The sequence below is a fragment of the Arabidopsis lyrata genome (genome assembly GCF_000004255.2).
Source record: "Arabidopsis lyrata subsp. lyrata unplaced genomic scaffold ARALYscaffold_4, whole genome shotgun sequence".
Lineage (NCBI taxonomy): Eukaryota > Viridiplantae > Streptophyta > Magnoliopsida > Brassicales > Brassicaceae > Arabidopsis > Arabidopsis lyrata.
In genome coordinates this window covers 16,207,768-16,225,410 of record NW_003302552.1, presented here as the reverse complement: position 1 = coordinate 16,225,410, position 17,643 = coordinate 16,207,768, and the positions used below count along the sequence as shown (strand labels likewise).

Below are 17,643 nucleotides of genomic sequence, written 5' to 3'. Positions count from 1 at the left end.
ATGGAGAAAAAAAGAAGAGTCGTTTATTAAAGATTAAATAAATCTCAAGAATTTTATGTAAATAAAGTTGCAAAGTCACAAAGAATTGAATAATAAATCTCAAGAATTTTATGTAAGAGCAAATTATTTAGCAAATACTATAGACGAGCCTATGGATTTCCTAAATCATGAGAAATGGGTCACTCATGAACTAACTTGGCTAATATAGCCAGCTTCATTATCTTGACATCGAGACTTTCATCTAGCTTAACTATACCGTCCCATCCGTCTTCACCAATGACCTTACCTGTTGAACCACCATACTTGCCTCCAAGAATCTTCACACGTTCGTTCTTCTTTGGACAAACTAGGCTCACATTGTTCTGTGTCGCCATTATCGTCTCGCCTTCACCTCTGTGTCCAAGTGCGACTACACATGAGCCATCCTGATGACCACAAAGGAAGAATAATTAGTAAAATGAAAATTTTAACTCCAATACAACATTCTTCTTCTGTGTATTTTAAAGAGGACAAACCAGAAGAACATCTCGGATGACACCGGGTTTACTATCCTCTCCAGCTTTGTGTACGTTGACCAAAATACCAGGCACAAACCTTGTTTCTGCATCTCCACCTGGTCGAGTTAAGAATATGAGAACCAAAAGCTCATCTTATAGACTTCAAATAGGATATGAGAATAAAAAACACCAAATGGTATAAAATAAGAGACGGCACCTAAATCATGAGACATGACATCGAGATCGGTTCCAGGAGTCATTGGTTGTCCTCCGGGTGTGGTAGGTAGGTAGGAAGCTGAGCTTGGTGTCATAGGACTTGGGGCATTAGCTGCATAAGAAAAGTGTGTGAGAAGAAGAGTCGTCAAAGCAAGAAACCGTCAAGGCATAAAAGGTAGACAGAACAGAAACCATTGTTTATTGGTGTTCCAGCATCACTGTAACTACTACGACTAGGAGTACTACTACCCCATCCTGATCCAGGCGTAGATGCTTCATATGGACCTGTTCCCCATGATCCCGGGTTTCCATCTTCCCAGTTATCCCTGAGACCATAAAACCATAGTTTGAGAATTGAGACTCTTGCTCAAAATATTAAATATTTACGGGAATAATTAAACAGTAGACATGTTTGTCTGTATAACAAACGTACCTAGGAGGACTCATCGGCATGTAAGGATTCCAAGCTCTACCACGCATAGGTGTCCTCATTCCATCATGGATAGGTGTAGCTAAACTTATCAAACAGCTTAATATGTCAAATGAAGACAAAAAAAGAAACACAAATGATTGGATCTTGAAACTGCGAAATAACTAAGGTAACAAACCTCCAGAATCCCGCATCGGAGTCATACAAGGATGAAGTGGAGTCCGGGAAGGATGCATAGGAGTTTGGCTTCCCATATTATAATGAGAAGGTGTGGCTACATTATCAGTCATATCTGATATCGCCGTCCGCTCAACTGTACATACAAGGAGAGTTAGAATTCATTCAACATTCAGCAACCAGCTGTGAACAGAAGTGAAATTACAGTGGAGCTTGCCTGTCACAATCTTGGCCTCGAGTTCCACACGCACTAACTTATCTTTGACTTCAACTAAACGCCCGCTATATCCCTTGAAAGCCCCCATACGAATTTTCACATAAGTACCTACCAAAAGATCGTCACCCCTTCTCCCTTGTCCACCACAATGTCTCCCTCCAGCTCCTATTTACAAGTCATACATTGCGGAATCCCCCTCTTTAACATGCAGTGGACCATTCAAGGATAAAGAACCAAAATAATATGAAGAAATCTGACATACGGTTATATCCCATGTCTGCCCGTTGAAATCTTCTTGGAGATGGAGGAATCAGGGCTGGTGTCTTGAAATTGCCACCAACAAGAACACAAGATGAGCATCTAGTGCAGATAAATCCAGTGTGTTCAAAGTTATGCCGGTCATGTATAAACAACACTCCTTTGTAGATTTGCACCACTGGACCTTGTTTACCCTATCACAGATAAATAAATCAAATGATAATTAGGGAGTTTGTTAACCCAAAAACGATCAGACTGCAAAGGAACTCACTTTGCTAGGACCCTCAATGACCCTGACAACATCTTTCACCGCGATGACATTTTTGTAACGGTCTTGAACATTGCTTTTCTTCCAAATTTTGTATTTTATTTCGCTGGCTTTGACAATAGAGACCTCTGAGCTGTCAGGAACCCCTTTAAGAATCTGAAATAAACCAAAATAGAGTTACAGCAAATCTTGAAAATAAAATAATAACATTATAGCATTGACATGTTAACTAGAGGCATTTGTATGATTGTATCAACATGAAATTGGTAAGTTACCTGGATAGCTTCACTATCAAGTTTTATGATTACTCCAAAGCTCAAGTCACTGCATCGTGTAATATAAAGCTATCATACCCAAAGAAATGGTATCAATTAGAGGTGGTTGGGCATTCAACTTACCTTAGAATCACAAGATCATGAAGTTCATAGTCTCCAATTTTTGTGACACCATTAGTCACTTCTGCACTCTTGGCGACATGATCAGCGAAGACGCGAATCTACATATAAATATAATCCCCATGCGTTTTATTACCCTTGTCAGAAATTAATCCACGACTTAAACAAAAATTGCCTTACATGTTCTTTGGTTGTATCAGACAGAATGATAAGCATATGCTGATCAACTTTGACAATCATGCCAGTTCCTCCTTCATGGATGCCAGACACAACCTTCACAAAATTTCCAGGTTCAAAGTATTTGCAAAGCTCTCTCTCATTTACCGCAATAGGATTCTGCAACAGTAAATAGTCTTTTACTGGCTGCAACATTTTAGCAACAAATATATGTTGTTTATGAAAAGATGAAGATTTTGGATACTTACAGGAAGACCTTTCATATTCGATCTGATAAGAACATTCTCTTCATCTACTTTCTCAATCCAACCCTTTAAGTTTATAAGATCCCCCTTGATAACAATAACCGCATCACCTTTCATGAAATGACCCTTCTTTCTATTTGCAAATAAAGTGGAGGGATCAACGAAGTCGATCTCCCCATTTTCATTTGGTCTCTTGAATCTTTCAAGTTCATCGAAGGTTGGTGTAATATTCTGAGCAGCAATTGACTTCGTCGATACTTTCTTGTAAAGAAAACCATCTTTGAAAAGCATACCATCGATATTCTCAAAGTGGTCACCCGTCATTGGATCACGCCGGTGCTCAACACGTATGTGAAGTTCCCTAAAGTCACGTTACAAATACTGTTAAATCATAACCAAAAAGCACACTAATTGCTTAGAAAAAGCAGAGAATAGTTTCACCAGAAGGCTGGAACAGTACCTTGCCTCATCAATGTTCATGAAACGTGGAGGTGGAGCAAAAGCTTTCTTCTTGACATTCTCTCTTCCTTCCTACATATAATCAGTTTAAATAAGCCCGGAAATTATATAGTTTATCTTAACAGACTGAGTTTAAATGTAACAAGTATGTTTCTAATACCAGCTTATTGGCTAGAGCCTGCAGATCAATTCTTGGGATCAACTTGACTGTGACCCTCTTACGCACATTATCAACATCAACCACCTATGTACCAAAATACATTGCAGAAAGGTTTCAGAGAACTCTGAACACTTAAAACACATGAAAAATGAATCGTACCTGAGCTAGATCACCCTTATATATCCCAAGTTTCATTCTAACCCATGTATCACGGGATAGATCGATTGCTTTACTTTCGACAGAAAGAACGTCTGTCATTTCTTTTATGGGGACAAGTAAAATCTTCTGATTAGCATAAATATTCCGCATGCCCTTGATAGCCTACTCCACAGAGGAAGATATATCATCAAACTATAGTCAGAACATCAAAATATTGCTATGCAAACCAGCAAATACCTCTTTCACATGAGCTTCCATATCCGCTTCAATGTATACATAGTTTTGAAGATGATCAAGGGCAATAGCAGATCTAATCTTGAACTCTGATCCTCTATCTATGATTTTTTGCATAAGACAAACAGCAACTTCTCTTTCACGGCCAATCTAATGATTCCATTGTAAAACAACAATTAACGATATAAGAGGGAATCAATCAAACTTCCAAGTGAAGAGATAACAAGAAAGAAATCGTACCGCACATTTGACCAACCACAGTTTTGGGTCACAGACTGATGGCAAAAGCGCTTGTTGATCAATGTCGTTAAACTCATCAAGCTCATCATCATCCTCTGCATGCATCCTAGAAGACAACCTTTCCAAAGTTCTCTTCTCAAACTCGTCGACATCTTCTTCATGAGGATTAAACCCCCGTTGGTAAAATTGCCTATGATGATTAGTATCCTCACTAGGAAGGTCAGTTTCACCACTTACAATGAAACCTGCAAAAATTCAGATAATTGAAAATCTCAGTAACACAAAAGTTTCGGAGACGAAATTGTGAATTTCCAATAAAAACAGAATCGTCGAATTCAATCAAGAAATCAATTTCGTAACTGGAAAGAGAAAAAGTCCCCAAATTCTCAACTATGCTTACCGTTATCATCTTCAACATCATCGTCGTCGTCTTCTACGTCGTCATCCACCTCAACCTCCCAGTCAATGAAGGCGGAACCCGAAGACTTCTTTTTACTCCCTCGCCGACCATCGGAATCTGAATTTGATCTTCCCCTTTTCTTCCCTGAGCTACCTTTGCGGCTACTTCTCGGCTCATATTCGTCTTCGTCCTCCTCCTCCTCCATCTCCGAATCATCCTCATCGTCGTCTGAGTAGTGAGACATGGTTCGATTACAGAGAAACTAGGGTTCCGATTAGAAATACCCAAATCTGGAAAATCGCGATATATACTCGCTCTTACTCGACTCGAGAAGAACCCTAAAAACCCTAAAGAATCGAAAGGAGCAGACTTTTTGGCTTTTCGCTAAATTGCAACTTCTCTAACGCATGAAATTTTATCAAATTGTGAATTGCCGCTTACCATGCAGTGTTCTTATATAGGATGTGGAATATTTGTATATTCCCATTTTGCCCTTTCTTTATTTTGACCCAGTCATGGTTCACTAAGCATGATTCCGGTTTACCAAATTCTACCCACATATAATTAATTCGAACCAAATTAATAACCATAACTTCTAAATCCTCCCAATTAATAAACATTGATCAAGACAAACCTTAAAACAAACAAGCCAATTCTCAGATGGTTTCTATTCTACACTAAGCAACGAATCTGCCACGGCCATGGAATCGGTCTTTTGATCAAACAATGGACCAACCATAGACTTTGCCGCATACAAATCATAATTCTGATTCAACAAATGGCATACAAAAACATATAATAGTAAGATAAAGTCGACAAAGTTGTTAGTTTTCTTACATAACCAATGTTTTCACTAACCTGCTTGATGCATATATAGAAGAATACATTACCTTCATGAATCTACTTATCTACATCTACTGATGGCAACGCGAAAAGAGTTTATGACTATCTTTGAAACATAACAAGACAACATAACCTCTTTGTTATCATTCAATGGGTTTCTTTAAAGTTAGGATCGTCGATTTCTAGGAGTTGATCCAAGAGAACTAGCTAGTACGTCCACTTCGACTCAAAAATCAAAATCTGATTAACCAAATACCATGAAGATATCTAAAACATTGGCGCAAGAGAATTACAGGGCAAATCTCCTTTGGCAGAGAGCTCACCACAAACATTAATGCATATTATGCAAGAATGAAGTAATAGATTTCTGCCAATGGTGATCTTGCCCTGTAATGTATTTGCACCTTCTCTATGTATCTTTCATCTCTCTACTAAAAATAATTGTTTGTGTTGTGTTTATATATAACATTGCAATAAGCATATTCAATGGCACTATCCTTCCAATCTAGAATAAAATCTCTCTATACGTGTGCATAATTTAATTTCCTAAGGAATAATCCTCTATGCCCCGAGATTTTTACTGTCATCTTTAGTATTCTTTATTCGAGTCTCACAGAGTTTTGTTCTACTTTACTTGATTATTATAACTTACGATATTAAACATCCAATTAATGAGTTTTAATTATTTTAAGATGATTAATTCCAGAAATAATCTTTTGACTTGCAAAAAAGTTTGACAAAGACAACTTGTAAAGGTTATATACTCTAAAAATGGAATGATCCGTGGTATTGTCCTCTCCAGGGTTTTAACTTTTTTAATGAAAAAACTCACAAACTTTTGCTTCTTCTCTTTCTTTTTGACATTTTTGTAAAGTTAAGTAAGTTTACATTGTATTTTGCTAGATAGGAGTAAAATAATGAATTTAAGAAGAAAAACGTTTTAGCTCCCATTCATAGCATTTGCAAGCGCCTGCATACCCATCAACCTCTTAAGTCATAAATTGTATATTGTATAGTTTTTACAAGTACACATTTTTCTCTTTCATGTAAAATATAATTGAACTTTTAAGAAGAGTTAAGTACGGATATTGTCATTATACAAAATTAGTTATACAATTAAGTCAACTTTACCATTGTGGTATATAGAGTCTTATTTTTAAATTAGTCCATTAGTGTGCAGAAAATAAATTCAAATAGACAAATTAATACTTATTAAGAAACAAATCATATGCTTGTATATATCCTAGCTATTCCTGTAGCATCTTTGGAGATTTTATGATTTAGGTTTGAAAAGGCCAAAGATCAAAGTTAGATGCTTCAGGTACTGCAGGCTGGCAGCATATTCAATAAGTATATCCAACTAAAACAAAAATTAGATTGCATGCTATTATACTTGATCAATATATAGCTATTTGACAATGCACATAAGATAATATTGGCTTTAGATTGTATATAACCATTTTAAATTTTTGCTTAGCAAGATCTATACTAATTTTGTAGAATGAAACATGTTGGATTTCTTAAGTATTTTATGATGAAAAATTGTGAACCGTAATATCGTTTTAACTTGATTGTGGAAACTGGTTCTCGGATTCTCATTAGTTTTGAAGCATTCTTTGTCTAAGTGCGTGAAAGCCTCTAACGAAGAGATACCATTCGAACCAAAATAAAGGAGTAGATTTTGAAGAGACTCTAAATCGAGTAACAACATATTTGACAATTATCAAATCATAAAAGTATATGAGCTGCCTCAAATAACACTATTAAATGAAAATATTATATAGTAGATTGGACATTGGAGAAATGAATAACGCCATAACGGTAGGGAAGCATTGCGAGGCAAATCTCCTTTGGCAGAGGAAAATGATGAGAAAATATAAGAGTGATCAACACTCATCAACTTCCCCTGCCAATAGAGGATTCGCCCTGTAATGCTTTCTACCAAAACATAATCTCTGTTTTCCTCTCTCACTTGATTGCTTCAAAAGGAAAAACTCAAACTATGTAATGTATTTATAAACCTAGATGTAAAGAGCATATGCTATGGAACAATTTCCTATCAAAACATGAATCACAAAACTTAATATACCATTTACTAGCAAGGTATTCGAGAGAAAAATGCCTGGTAAATCAAGAAAAAAAAATGTTATATCTCGGAATCAGAAGCATGAGGACCGCATGAAGGGGTCTTTAGGATTATACTAGACACATATGCTCTATGAAACATGGGATGTGCCAGAGAATATGCTTTTCTATATGCATTCACTAAATAGAAACACTTTCATCATTCATCAACTATATATATGTTCTTTGCTAGTCCAACTTACAATAACTCAAGATGCAATGTGAAAAGTCAAGAAAATATATATTAAATAGTAGTGAAGATGCATGTTTATGAAGACAGAGAGATAATGTATGGTTGGATTACTGGGCGAATACTCCTATGGCAGATAGCTTTGCCTAGATATGCAAGCAAAATGCTTCTCTGCCAAAGGAGATTTGCCCCGCAATTCATCCATGCAAAACAATACATCTTTCCGTAATCTCTAGGCAAGTTAATGTTTTTTTGTTATTGGTTATCAGGTTTTATGGATCCAATCCCAAATCAATCTTGGAATCTAAAACTACCCTGCAAAGCCTTTGTTGGTGAGTGTCTTCCAAAAGTACTTAAGGCATTAGTTTTTTTGTTTTTTTCGTCAATACTTAAGGCATTAGTTTGAATGTTTATATGTTATAATGATAATGTTTTTTCCCCTCTTATATTAATATTTTATCCCTCTTCAGAACATATAAATAAGTATTTCCATTTGAACATGGAAGTTCTCGTGTCCTTCAATCCTAGTAAAATTTGAGAGAAACGCGTGAGGTCCTGCACACTCTCTAAAATCCTTACTAAATAAATCATGTCACGCGTATGAAAGTCGGATGTTTATGGCGTGAACCAAACATAAACGATGAAGATATATTTTATTAGTCCAACGGCAATATAATAAGAGGTGGCCTATGTTAGTATGTGGGCCTATATAATTCTATTAACCACATTGGCCCATGTGGGGGATTATATGCAGTAGATGGACGAAATTGCCCTTTCTTTAAGATAGAGAGATACAAAACAAGTCTCACAAAATGGTTCCTTGTTCTAATAGTTCAGAGTCAAAATCTACAGTCACAACTCTAAATTGTCCATCGGTTAGATTATGAATCAGAGTTTGATCTAAGAACTTGGATTCTATCATCTCTTTTCCATATAGTCTAGAGTCAGAATCGAATGATAAAATGACCAACAGATTTACTTTATTCAAGTGTTTTGGTAGTAACCGCTAATCTTTTTGAAAAACCAATGAAGCAAATAGATAGTGAGCAGAAAAACCATGAAGATGCAGCAAGATTGTCCTCTTCCTCGTCTTCTTCTCCCTTCCAATGTATTGTCCCTTTCGCCGCTCCAATCCTCCATCAACCTTACTGTAACATTCTTCGCTGTGCAACCGCAGATTTCACACACACTGCCAAGAACACAACAAAAACACCAAGATTTATCTGTAAAGATTTTGACTTAATGCTGAATCTTGTACATTAGTCCAGTTCATGCATCAAATCCTTACTCTTACTAAGCTAATAACACTCTTAAGAAATTGAATTCATTACCTGTTCCCTCTTAACTTGAACCAAGCTTCTGCGCAGTGGAAATGTGCAAGGCCAAGCTCGTTTTTGCATTTGCAACCAATCTCAATCAACTCCGGACTTACTGACTTATCATCACCAGAAGCCTCAGGTGATTGATCAGAACCAAAATGACAAATCCTGCAGATTCTTTCTCCTCCACCACTCAAATCAATAGTGTGGAACTCCTTCGCCTTTGCTTTCGAAGTATCACTCTCTGCTTCGTTGCAGCTTACCGCACTAACATTATCCGCAACTTCCTCATGAACAGCATGAGCTGCAATGTTACTACTGCAGCTAATACCATCTTTGTCCATTCTTGAATCATTTTCTTGTAGCGGTTTCTTCACATCTTCCTCTTCTTCAATCAACACCTTTTTTGAAACAGAGTCACTGGTCTGACCCTTGACATCAGCCACAATCACAGCCTCAGCCATTTTAATTCATATATATCATAAAAGATGAGGGCTTTTGATCAAGTTCCTACAAAGTCCAAGATCCGTAACCTCTTAGTATGATTGTATCAGATAAAGAGTCAACAGAAACAACATTCCAACAAATGAAAACCCAGTAAAAGCTCTAATTTCACCAAAATTACTTGAAACCCTAAGAACTCCAATTAGTGGTGAACAAAGTTGGTAAAGATATAAAAAATCAAACCTTACCCAGAATCCAGATCCACCTCAGAAGAGCTCTTGCAAGAAAAAGCGACGAACTTTAAGGTTAAAGAAGTGTCAGAGAATCTGGGGAACAACAAATCTCAAGAAAAAGGTTTAATTTTCAGCTTTATGGCTCAGAGATCTTTCAGCAACTGGAGAAAATAATCAGCTTTATGCCTTTGAGAAACGTATGCTCGGCGCTCCAGTTACCTGCAAAATATCTTAATCAGCTGGCTCTCGATTGCAATTTCCTTTTACTTTAAGTCTCACTTTCCGTTTCAGTTTTGTCTTTCTATAAAACTCTGTGTTCCATTTTAGACAGTAAAACCAAAACCCATTTGTGTAAGATTTTTGTTGAGGTAATGAAAGTCCCTTACTTTGGTAAGCAGAAGAAAGTTTGGTGAAGATGAGAACAACTTATATCAACTCTAATTCAAACCAATTAAACAAAAAATTCACTATTTAAGTTTCAACAATTATATATTTACCACCAAAAAAATTGGCAAAAACATGAATGGTGGAATTTTGGGAAAAATATTACATGAACTTTGGGAAAAAAAAAGCACAAATCTCCAACCATTTGGGAATATTTGTAAGAAAACTTTAGTCATTTTCCCAATATTTATTGAATAAAATTAAATTTATAGAATATATAGAAGAATAATATTATCTCAGCCATTTTAGTCCCTAAATTTTTGTATCTTTAAATGTAAAAATAACTAATATTGACACATGTTTGCATTGCAATAAAAATAAATAATAAGCTTAAATATATGTATATATAAGCATAAATGAAAAAAAAAAATGAAGAAGATAGTAGACAAAAATCTTTGAAATAATAAATTTAAGATATTGTAGCTAAAATAACAGGATCATGTATACATATATCTATTTATATATAAATAAACATAAGTAAAAAAGTTCCGCACCAAAAAAAAAAAACATAAGTAAAAAAGTTGAATTAAATTATAGAAAGAAGGTAAATATAATGTTACACTTAATATATAGTTAAGAAAACTTAATGTATAAATTTGAATTATTGGTGACTGTCGACATAAATAGAGAGAAATGTAATTCTTGTTGGCCGATAAAGGTGAACCTACTAAACCGGTGAAACCCATTAAAGACTTCCTGAATCTAAAAAAGTAAAAACGAAACTCCTTAACGAACCAAATCAAAAGCAAAAATGAATCAGTAATAAATGGTGTAGATTGCAACCCATTTTTTTTTGGAAGCAAGCTCTAGATGACATGTTGCCACCAACCAAAATTAGACCCTTAAGAGTAGGAAGTGTTTGATATTGAAATGCTCCAAAATATGATCTTTTATGCTAATAATCCTAATGGGTGGTGGTGATCCATTAGATTAAAAAAAAAAAAAAGAATGATTCTTCTAGATTACATAAAAATTGGGTGATGATAAGTCACACACAAACAACAAGAATACTGAGTCAAACGTAGAGTAAAACTTTCTATGAAGGAGGGAAAAAACGATTGAGGTTGAAAGGGAGAGTGTAGAATTCCTCATTCCTGCTATCTCCTTTGAAAGTTCTAAACTTAGCCCACCAAGGCAATCCTCGATCTCTCGCGGTCTCTTTATAGTCCAGAGTATTGTCCAAGAACACTGCCACCATCAGTGCGACCATTGGTGAAGATAAGAAGATTGTGTTCAAGAAATCATTGAACCAACCAGCATTGGTGTGAGCTGGACCGTGTAATGCTTTCATGCTGAAGTCTCTGAAGTATTCGGGAATCGATAATCCTAAGAAGAGAGACACACCGACGATGAAGAGGTTTCTGAGGGAGTTCATGTTTGTGAATTGCAGAAAAGAGAGTCCAATTGAAGCAACAAGACCAAACAAGACACAGTACACGGCTGCAAATATTGTGAAAGGTATTGAAGCGAACAATGCCCCAAATTTGCCTAGCATTGAGAAGAATATCATAAATCCTGCTGAGATTTGGATAACTCTGCGGCTTCCAACTCGGGTGCTTCCTAGTAATCCAATGTTCTCTCTGCAGAATTTGTAAGAATCAAGAAATCAATGAGACTAACTGGTCCAACTATTGGACAAAAAAAATAATTCACAATTCCACTTACACAGAGACGCTTGAACCGCTTAGTGTTCCAAATAAACCGTTTAAGAGGATCCCAATGCCTTGCCAGCCAATTCCACGGCTAAGAACATGAGGTGGAGGAGGCGTAGCGCTAGCCAGTCGTGCAGCAGCTTTGAAAGCTCCAGTTGACTAATCACATTCAAAAGATTCTTCTTTCAGAACATTCAGATTCAAAATATACTTCGTTTGAGATATTCTATGCTGTGAGCCTGTGACTAGAGTACTAATCTTGATTCAGAGAAACATTACCTCAATGAGTGAGACTAGAACAGCGGCCATCATAGCGAAAGCATGACCAGCATCAAAGCTAGGTGCTCCCCATTGAAGTGGATAAGGAATCTTGATCCTAAAAGAAGTCAAGAGAAGCATATATATGAAACACTATCAACTACTGAATGTGTTTTTAATTATACACATTTAGAGAATATTAACTAACCAAGGAGCAGAAGAAATGAGGTTAGACATATCCGTTCTGCAGTTTACTTGTGTCTGGTGTGGTCGGTGTTTGTAAGCCCCACTCGCTGTCAAGACATGCGCGTAAGCCCACACCACGATTAGCGCTATAATAAGAGCGAACCTCTCGACTACTGGGAATTGCCTGAACTGAAAGTTCTTCAGATACTGCACAAGAACATAAAGATTATAACATCGGTTAAAAGGAACATATTCGGAATCAGAGAGAATTGGATCTTAAAGGAAAATAACCTGAGAGAAGATGACAAAGAGGATAAGCATGGGGAGTCCTATCTCAATACAATTACCAACCTGCAAACAACACAAACATTTTAAAAATAAGAACGAATGGATGATTGTTGGATGTTTTAAGAGAGAAATCGCAGTAATGTACCACTGGAAATCCTCTGTTGAAGAGTCCAAAACCTGTTAATGCAATAACAGGAACCATACCAATAGGACTAAAGAATCTGAAAAAAATTAAGAATGAAAACTCGTTAAAGTCTATATACCTTTATATGATAACAAGTACTGAAATATGTATGTATATGTACCTTGAACAGATAGCCCACATTTGGCTGAAACCGAGGATGATTTGAACGCTGGATGCAACGATGATCGCGCCTTGTACCGCTCTCATTGTACTTAGAAATCTCTACTTAATTTCAGATTCAAATTAGTATGGACTTAGGATCGTCAGAATACTATTCAAAGAGAAGAACAAACATACCAATTGTGGATCTTCGATACGGGTCAAAGAAGAGTCATGGATGATTGAAATGATGGGAACAATGAATGCATAAGAGCCTCCAATGACAGTTGGAAGACGAGTTCCAAATAATGTTTGAAGAAGAGTGTTAACACCTTGAAGGAACAGTAGTGTCTGAACAACTCTCACTTTATCACCCTGATCAATTGTTTTTGGGAGGGACATCAAATCTCAATCAGTCAAGCAAAACTCACAGAGTGATTCTTTAAAATTAAGAAACAATTCAGAATGTAAGAAATAATGCTCACATCATCTCCTCCCATCATAGGAATAAGAAATGAAGGTATCATCACTGCAGTTCCTAAAGCCAAAATGTAATGCTCGAAACCTAAAGCTATGGCTTCTCCTGCAATAAGATCATCATCAAGATTCAGGAAAGTGAAAAGTCAACCAATCAATGACAGAGAATGGTTTCAAGGCTAGTACCCCATGGAGGGTTTGAGTCAATACAATACTCTAAACCCTGAAGCTGATCCATTGGTGGGTGACTTATCTCCTCTGGCTTTACAGGATCCATGATTCTAGAGTATGGATTTGTTTCAAAAGTCTTTCTTTTTCTTTCTGGGTCAACACTCAACACAAATCTTCTTCTTATGAGCTCATGAATCAGCTAAAGAATCAGGAAAACTAAAAGGATCTGATTGAACCAGAGAAATGACTGAGAAAACAAGAACTGAGTGGTTTAAATAAAAAAGAAAAGGTGTGTGAAAGAGAAAAAAATGAGGACAAGGCAAAGTGAAAAAAGCTTCTCTTTTTCGAAGTTGCAGCTGAGTTAGAAGAGAGCTTTTTGGTAGTGGTGGAGATGGTGATGGCTAAGGAAATTTATTCATTTATATGTATGAATGAGATAGTGAAAAATTGAGAAAAAGGACCGTTAGAATTTTAATTAGGTACCGGAAATGCCCCTTAAGGAACTGCCAAAAACCGAATACTACCGTTACACTGTTTTGCTGGTAAATAATGCTTTTTCTAACTTTACACATCAGAAAATTTAATGCATTAGTTACGTTTTGTGCAGTGCATGTCTTCTCTTCCTTCAAGCTTCTTGAATTTAGTTACTCTTTAATTAAAGGACACAGAAAAAATAGAGGCAAGGATTCTTATAGTAGCCAAGTGTTTGATTTATCTATTTAGTGTTCCCAATTCTTCTTCTTTTCAGTTTTCACGTCCATTATTCATTTTTATAATGTCAAATGTGTTTTCTACCTAGTCATGTGTATGACTCATTCTCATATACAAAAGTCAAGAAAAAAAGTTAGGATAATATATTTGATGATCGATTAAGAAGACTAGACCATAATGAAAGCAAAACTAAGTAAAGAGGTAAAAGAAAACGTTATGATTGTGTGAAAATAACTTGTTTCGAAAAGAAAAATGAACCAATAACTTAACATCTCTTTTGCTTTACTTTCTTTTCTTTTTCACTTTGAAATTTTTCATTTTATTAAAAAAATTTATCTTTGGTTCTGAATAATAATGACATTGGGCAAAAAAAATAAAAATAATAAATAACATGGAGCCAAGAGATGGGTCCAATACAGTGCAGATGTAAAAAGAGTAGCTAACTGGGACACCCACGTGCGACCCAAGAAGGACCAAAATGAGGTCACATATTTGGATTTAGGACATAAACAATACAAAAAAATTAACAATGCTTTTGTTTAACAGACATACCTCTCTGGTCTCTTTTACCTGTTGACTGCTATACAAGATCCAAAAACGGTACCGTTTCACGGCTGTGGTCGATTGTGTAAAAAGGAATTGACTTGCTCATGTCCTGCCTCTTTCCTCTGTGATTCAAAAGTAACACATGATTGTGATAAGATCCCACATTGGAAGCAAAATGTCTAAATATCACTAAGTCACTAACTATCACTCAATATCTCACACTGGAAAGGGGAAGAAATAGTAAATGGCTTCTAAGTTCACAAGCTGACGTTTAAGGTGTTTTTAAGCCAAAACCCTAAACACATGGAATAAAGAAATATTCGGCTATCGGTTCAGATGTCCGTAAACACAAAGAACCGATGCTATTTCGTAACTGACATGGACAAGAAACAGCTTCGAGATAACTACTATGAACACTTGTCAATTACTATAAGTGGTACCAAAAAAATACTTATTTTTGAACGGAGACAGAGAAAATGGGACTTACACCGGATCCAGAATCAGCAATGGCATCTGATTGAATAGCTGCATTAGACCAGATTGAAGATAGAAGATCTTGAGTACCAGCTGGGAGAGGATTCTTCATGTCACCCTATACCTGATTTAAGGCAAACACCACAAAAAGAAACAACTTAATTATGCAAGAATCTATCCATAATCTCGTTTTACATACCTCAGGACATTTTTGTGATAAAAAAAACCTTATCCCACTTCAGTTTCTTGTTTAGTATGCCATCGCAAGCCACAGATGTCCTATCCCACTTCAAATTCCACAATTGGTTAAACCTAGATGTCCTGTAAAATTTGATATATTCCCAATACCGATCAAATTTTGCAAAAAAAGGGTACATTCATTTCTCTATGGAAGTAACTAGCGCACACCTGAAATGGGTGTGCAGGCTTAAGAATGGTTGAGAAACCAGCAGAGAGAAAGTGGAGCTTTTGGTTTGTCCTGCATTCTTGTTTCCTCCTTTTCTTGTCATTCTCTGCCATTTATACACCAATAAAGATGAAATCCTGAACAACATGCAGATTGATGTGCGGTGCAGAAGTCCCACTCGAGAGGGTCAAACTGAATCAAGACCTAATCTGATCAAATATCACATCATGCAACAAGAATCTAGACACTTGTGCATTGAAACCAGAACAAAAGAATTGTCCTTTTCTATAAGAAAATTGCAAAGACAAAGCAGCAGTGCAGAGGAATACATAAAAGGGCTCAATATAATTCTTCACAGTAAAACCCTAGATGGATAATTTAAGCCAATTTCAACAAACCGAGAACAGCAATCTAGCTGAGCGATTTGAAACATGGAAAGCAAAAGAGGACTAAGTTTGAGTTCCTCCGACCACTTCTCTCTCAGTACATAGCATTCCCCAGATGATGTATCATCCGACTCGCCGAATAGGTCTCGCTAATTCTCCGTCGCACTCGAAACTTCACCACCGGCGGTCACAAAATTCGAAACCAGAAAGTGCCTCTCTGTCTTCGTCTCCATCTCTTTCGTCCAGTGAGCTAATTTAAATTTCCGACGATTTAACTAAATTCCTCCAACGAGTTATGTAAAGCTATCAGTATGTTTGTGAGCCCATTAGACTTCTTTTTGTAAAAAGCCCATTAGACTTGTGATTAGTCTTTTTGGCATTTTGTTGACAACATGTGGTGCATGCATGGTGAATACCATGAACAATTGCGCTATTATTAGCTGATTACCACAACAATAAGGAATCTCAAACTAGTATATTTTCTTGTTAGATGTGAAATTAGTGATAATTGATAATTGTGATGATTTTTTGGCTGCCTTATTGCTTATGTATTTATTACTCAATACTCATGTTCTAGTTTTTTTTTTTGTGACCGGGTCCTAAGTCCTAACAATTGACGGCTATTGGATCAACATCTCCATCCTTTTTCTGATATCAGCTATCAACACACAAAGTAAAAAATATCAGAATAATTTGTATGATACAACTCTTTTCTTTTAGTTAGACAATAGCTTTTCATGCATATGTAAATGTAAACTAATTTGGTACTCAACTCTTAGGTCATGAAATGTTCAATGTATTGAAATCTCTTATCAGACTCGGATACAGATCATTGTGTTTTGTGCCGTGACTTAAACAACTCATTGACCTTCTCTCTTTGAGGATATCATTTTTGACCAACAATAAAGGAACTTACTCATTTCTTCATTAATGACAAGAAATACAGCGTAGGAATTTGGAAGGAAATTATTCCTATCAAATATTTGGTAGGAAATTTGGTAAGAAAAGGCTATGTTTTTTTTGTAATATTACATTACTCATTCTTCATTACACATCATATTTGTTTTTTCGCAACTATTACGAATTTTGAAATACTTTTTTCAGATAATATTTTTAATTTATTAACGTAATACACAAAGAAAAACATTATCCAAACAAATGTAATATCTTAAAGTGGTCTTCACATCGATCTTCTTTTCTTATAGGCATTAGTTCTTTTTCTTTCTTTTTTGACAGCAGGTTTTGTATTAGTTTATACATTTCTTTATACAATACTACTAAAACAAAATTTACGAAAGAGGATTAAAAATCCATCGTGCTCGCATTTTAGCATAACCTTTTCTGGATATATTTCTGAGATAGGATTTTTTTTTTTTTTTGAGAGTTGTAAATTTGTATGCATTAAAAATGAATAAGGGCCTGATTGGTAACAGCTGTAGCTTTACATTTTTTGATGTAGAAATATGACTGTAGGTTTATTTGTTGTGGCTGTAGATTTTATTGCTGTAGTATTTTGGCTGTAGAATTTAAAATTTTGGAAAGTTGAAAATTATGTGCTTTAGGAAAAAAGGTTTTCTACAGCCAAAAAAATGAATTAAGGAAATATCATTTGTGTAAAGAGAAAAAAAAAGAAAACCAAAGCTTCTAAAACTTGATTGGATGTATTTCAAATCTTT

At 35.8% G+C, this 17,643-nt stretch overlaps 4 protein-coding genes across 5 annotated transcripts; all 4 read right to left on the bottom strand.

The window, feature by feature from the left end:
- Positions 1 to 6: 6 nt before the first annotated feature.
- Positions 7 to 5,114, bottom strand: LOC9315551 (putative transcription elongation factor SPT5 homolog 2). Its single transcript, XM_021029989.1, has 19 exons — positions 4,533 to 5,114; positions 4,133 to 4,377; positions 3,896 to 4,042; positions 3,659 to 3,820; positions 3,500 to 3,583; positions 3,341 to 3,411; positions 2,884 to 3,241; positions 2,639 to 2,794; positions 2,462 to 2,559; positions 2,339 to 2,387; positions 2,067 to 2,219; positions 1,800 to 1,989; positions 1,538 to 1,702; positions 1,322 to 1,456; positions 1,147 to 1,225; positions 906 to 1,039; positions 715 to 825; positions 516 to 613; positions 7 to 425 (listed from the first exon to the last, which is right to left on the bottom strand). Exons 1-19 carry the CDS (start codon positions 4,774 to 4,776, stop codon positions 180 to 182), a joined length of 2,925 nt encoding a protein of 974 aa, XP_020885648.1. The 5' UTR covers positions 4,777 to 5,114; the 3' UTR covers positions 7 to 179.
- Positions 5,115 to 8,545: 3,431 nt separating this feature from the next.
- Positions 8,546 to 10,084, bottom strand: LOC9315550. 2 transcript variants are annotated; one of them, XM_021030149.1, is made up of 3 exons: positions 9,696 to 10,084; positions 9,021 to 9,518; positions 8,546 to 8,878 (listed from the first exon to the last, which is right to left on the bottom strand). In XM_021030149.1, the coding sequence occupies exons 2-3, from the start codon at positions 9,470 to 9,472 to the stop codon at positions 8,674 to 8,676; spliced, it is 657 nt and encodes a 218-aa protein (XP_020885808.1). In that variant the 5' UTR covers positions 9,473 to 9,518; positions 9,696 to 10,084; the 3' UTR covers positions 8,546 to 8,673. The 2 variants fall into 2 exon arrangements, with proteins under 2 accessions (XP_020885808.1, XP_002879483.1); XM_002879437.2 differs by having other exon boundaries at positions 9,701 to 10,084.
- Positions 10,085 to 11,037: 953 nt separating this feature from the next.
- On the bottom strand, positions 11,038 to 14,032 carry LOC9317394 (nucleobase-ascorbate transporter 2). Its single transcript, XM_021029624.1, has 10 exons — positions 13,460 to 14,032; positions 13,282 to 13,379; positions 12,995 to 13,171; positions 12,819 to 12,919; positions 12,659 to 12,734; positions 12,517 to 12,576; positions 12,248 to 12,432; positions 12,061 to 12,157; positions 11,795 to 11,940; positions 11,038 to 11,709 (listed from the first exon to the last, which is right to left on the bottom strand). Exons 1-10 carry the CDS (start codon positions 13,548 to 13,550, stop codon positions 11,166 to 11,168), a joined length of 1,575 nt encoding a protein of 524 aa, XP_020885283.1. The 5' UTR covers positions 13,551 to 14,032; the 3' UTR covers positions 11,038 to 11,165.
- Positions 14,033 to 15,602: 1,570 nt separating this feature from the next.
- Positions 15,603 to 16,224, bottom strand: LOC110229297. The gene is given in 3 exon segments (XM_021029073.1): positions 15,603 to 15,646; positions 15,649 to 15,687; positions 16,032 to 16,224. Coding segments are annotated over 3 exon segments (252 nt in total). The 5' UTR covers positions 16,201 to 16,224.
- Between the last annotated feature and the right edge of the window lie 1,419 nt (positions 16,225 to 17,643).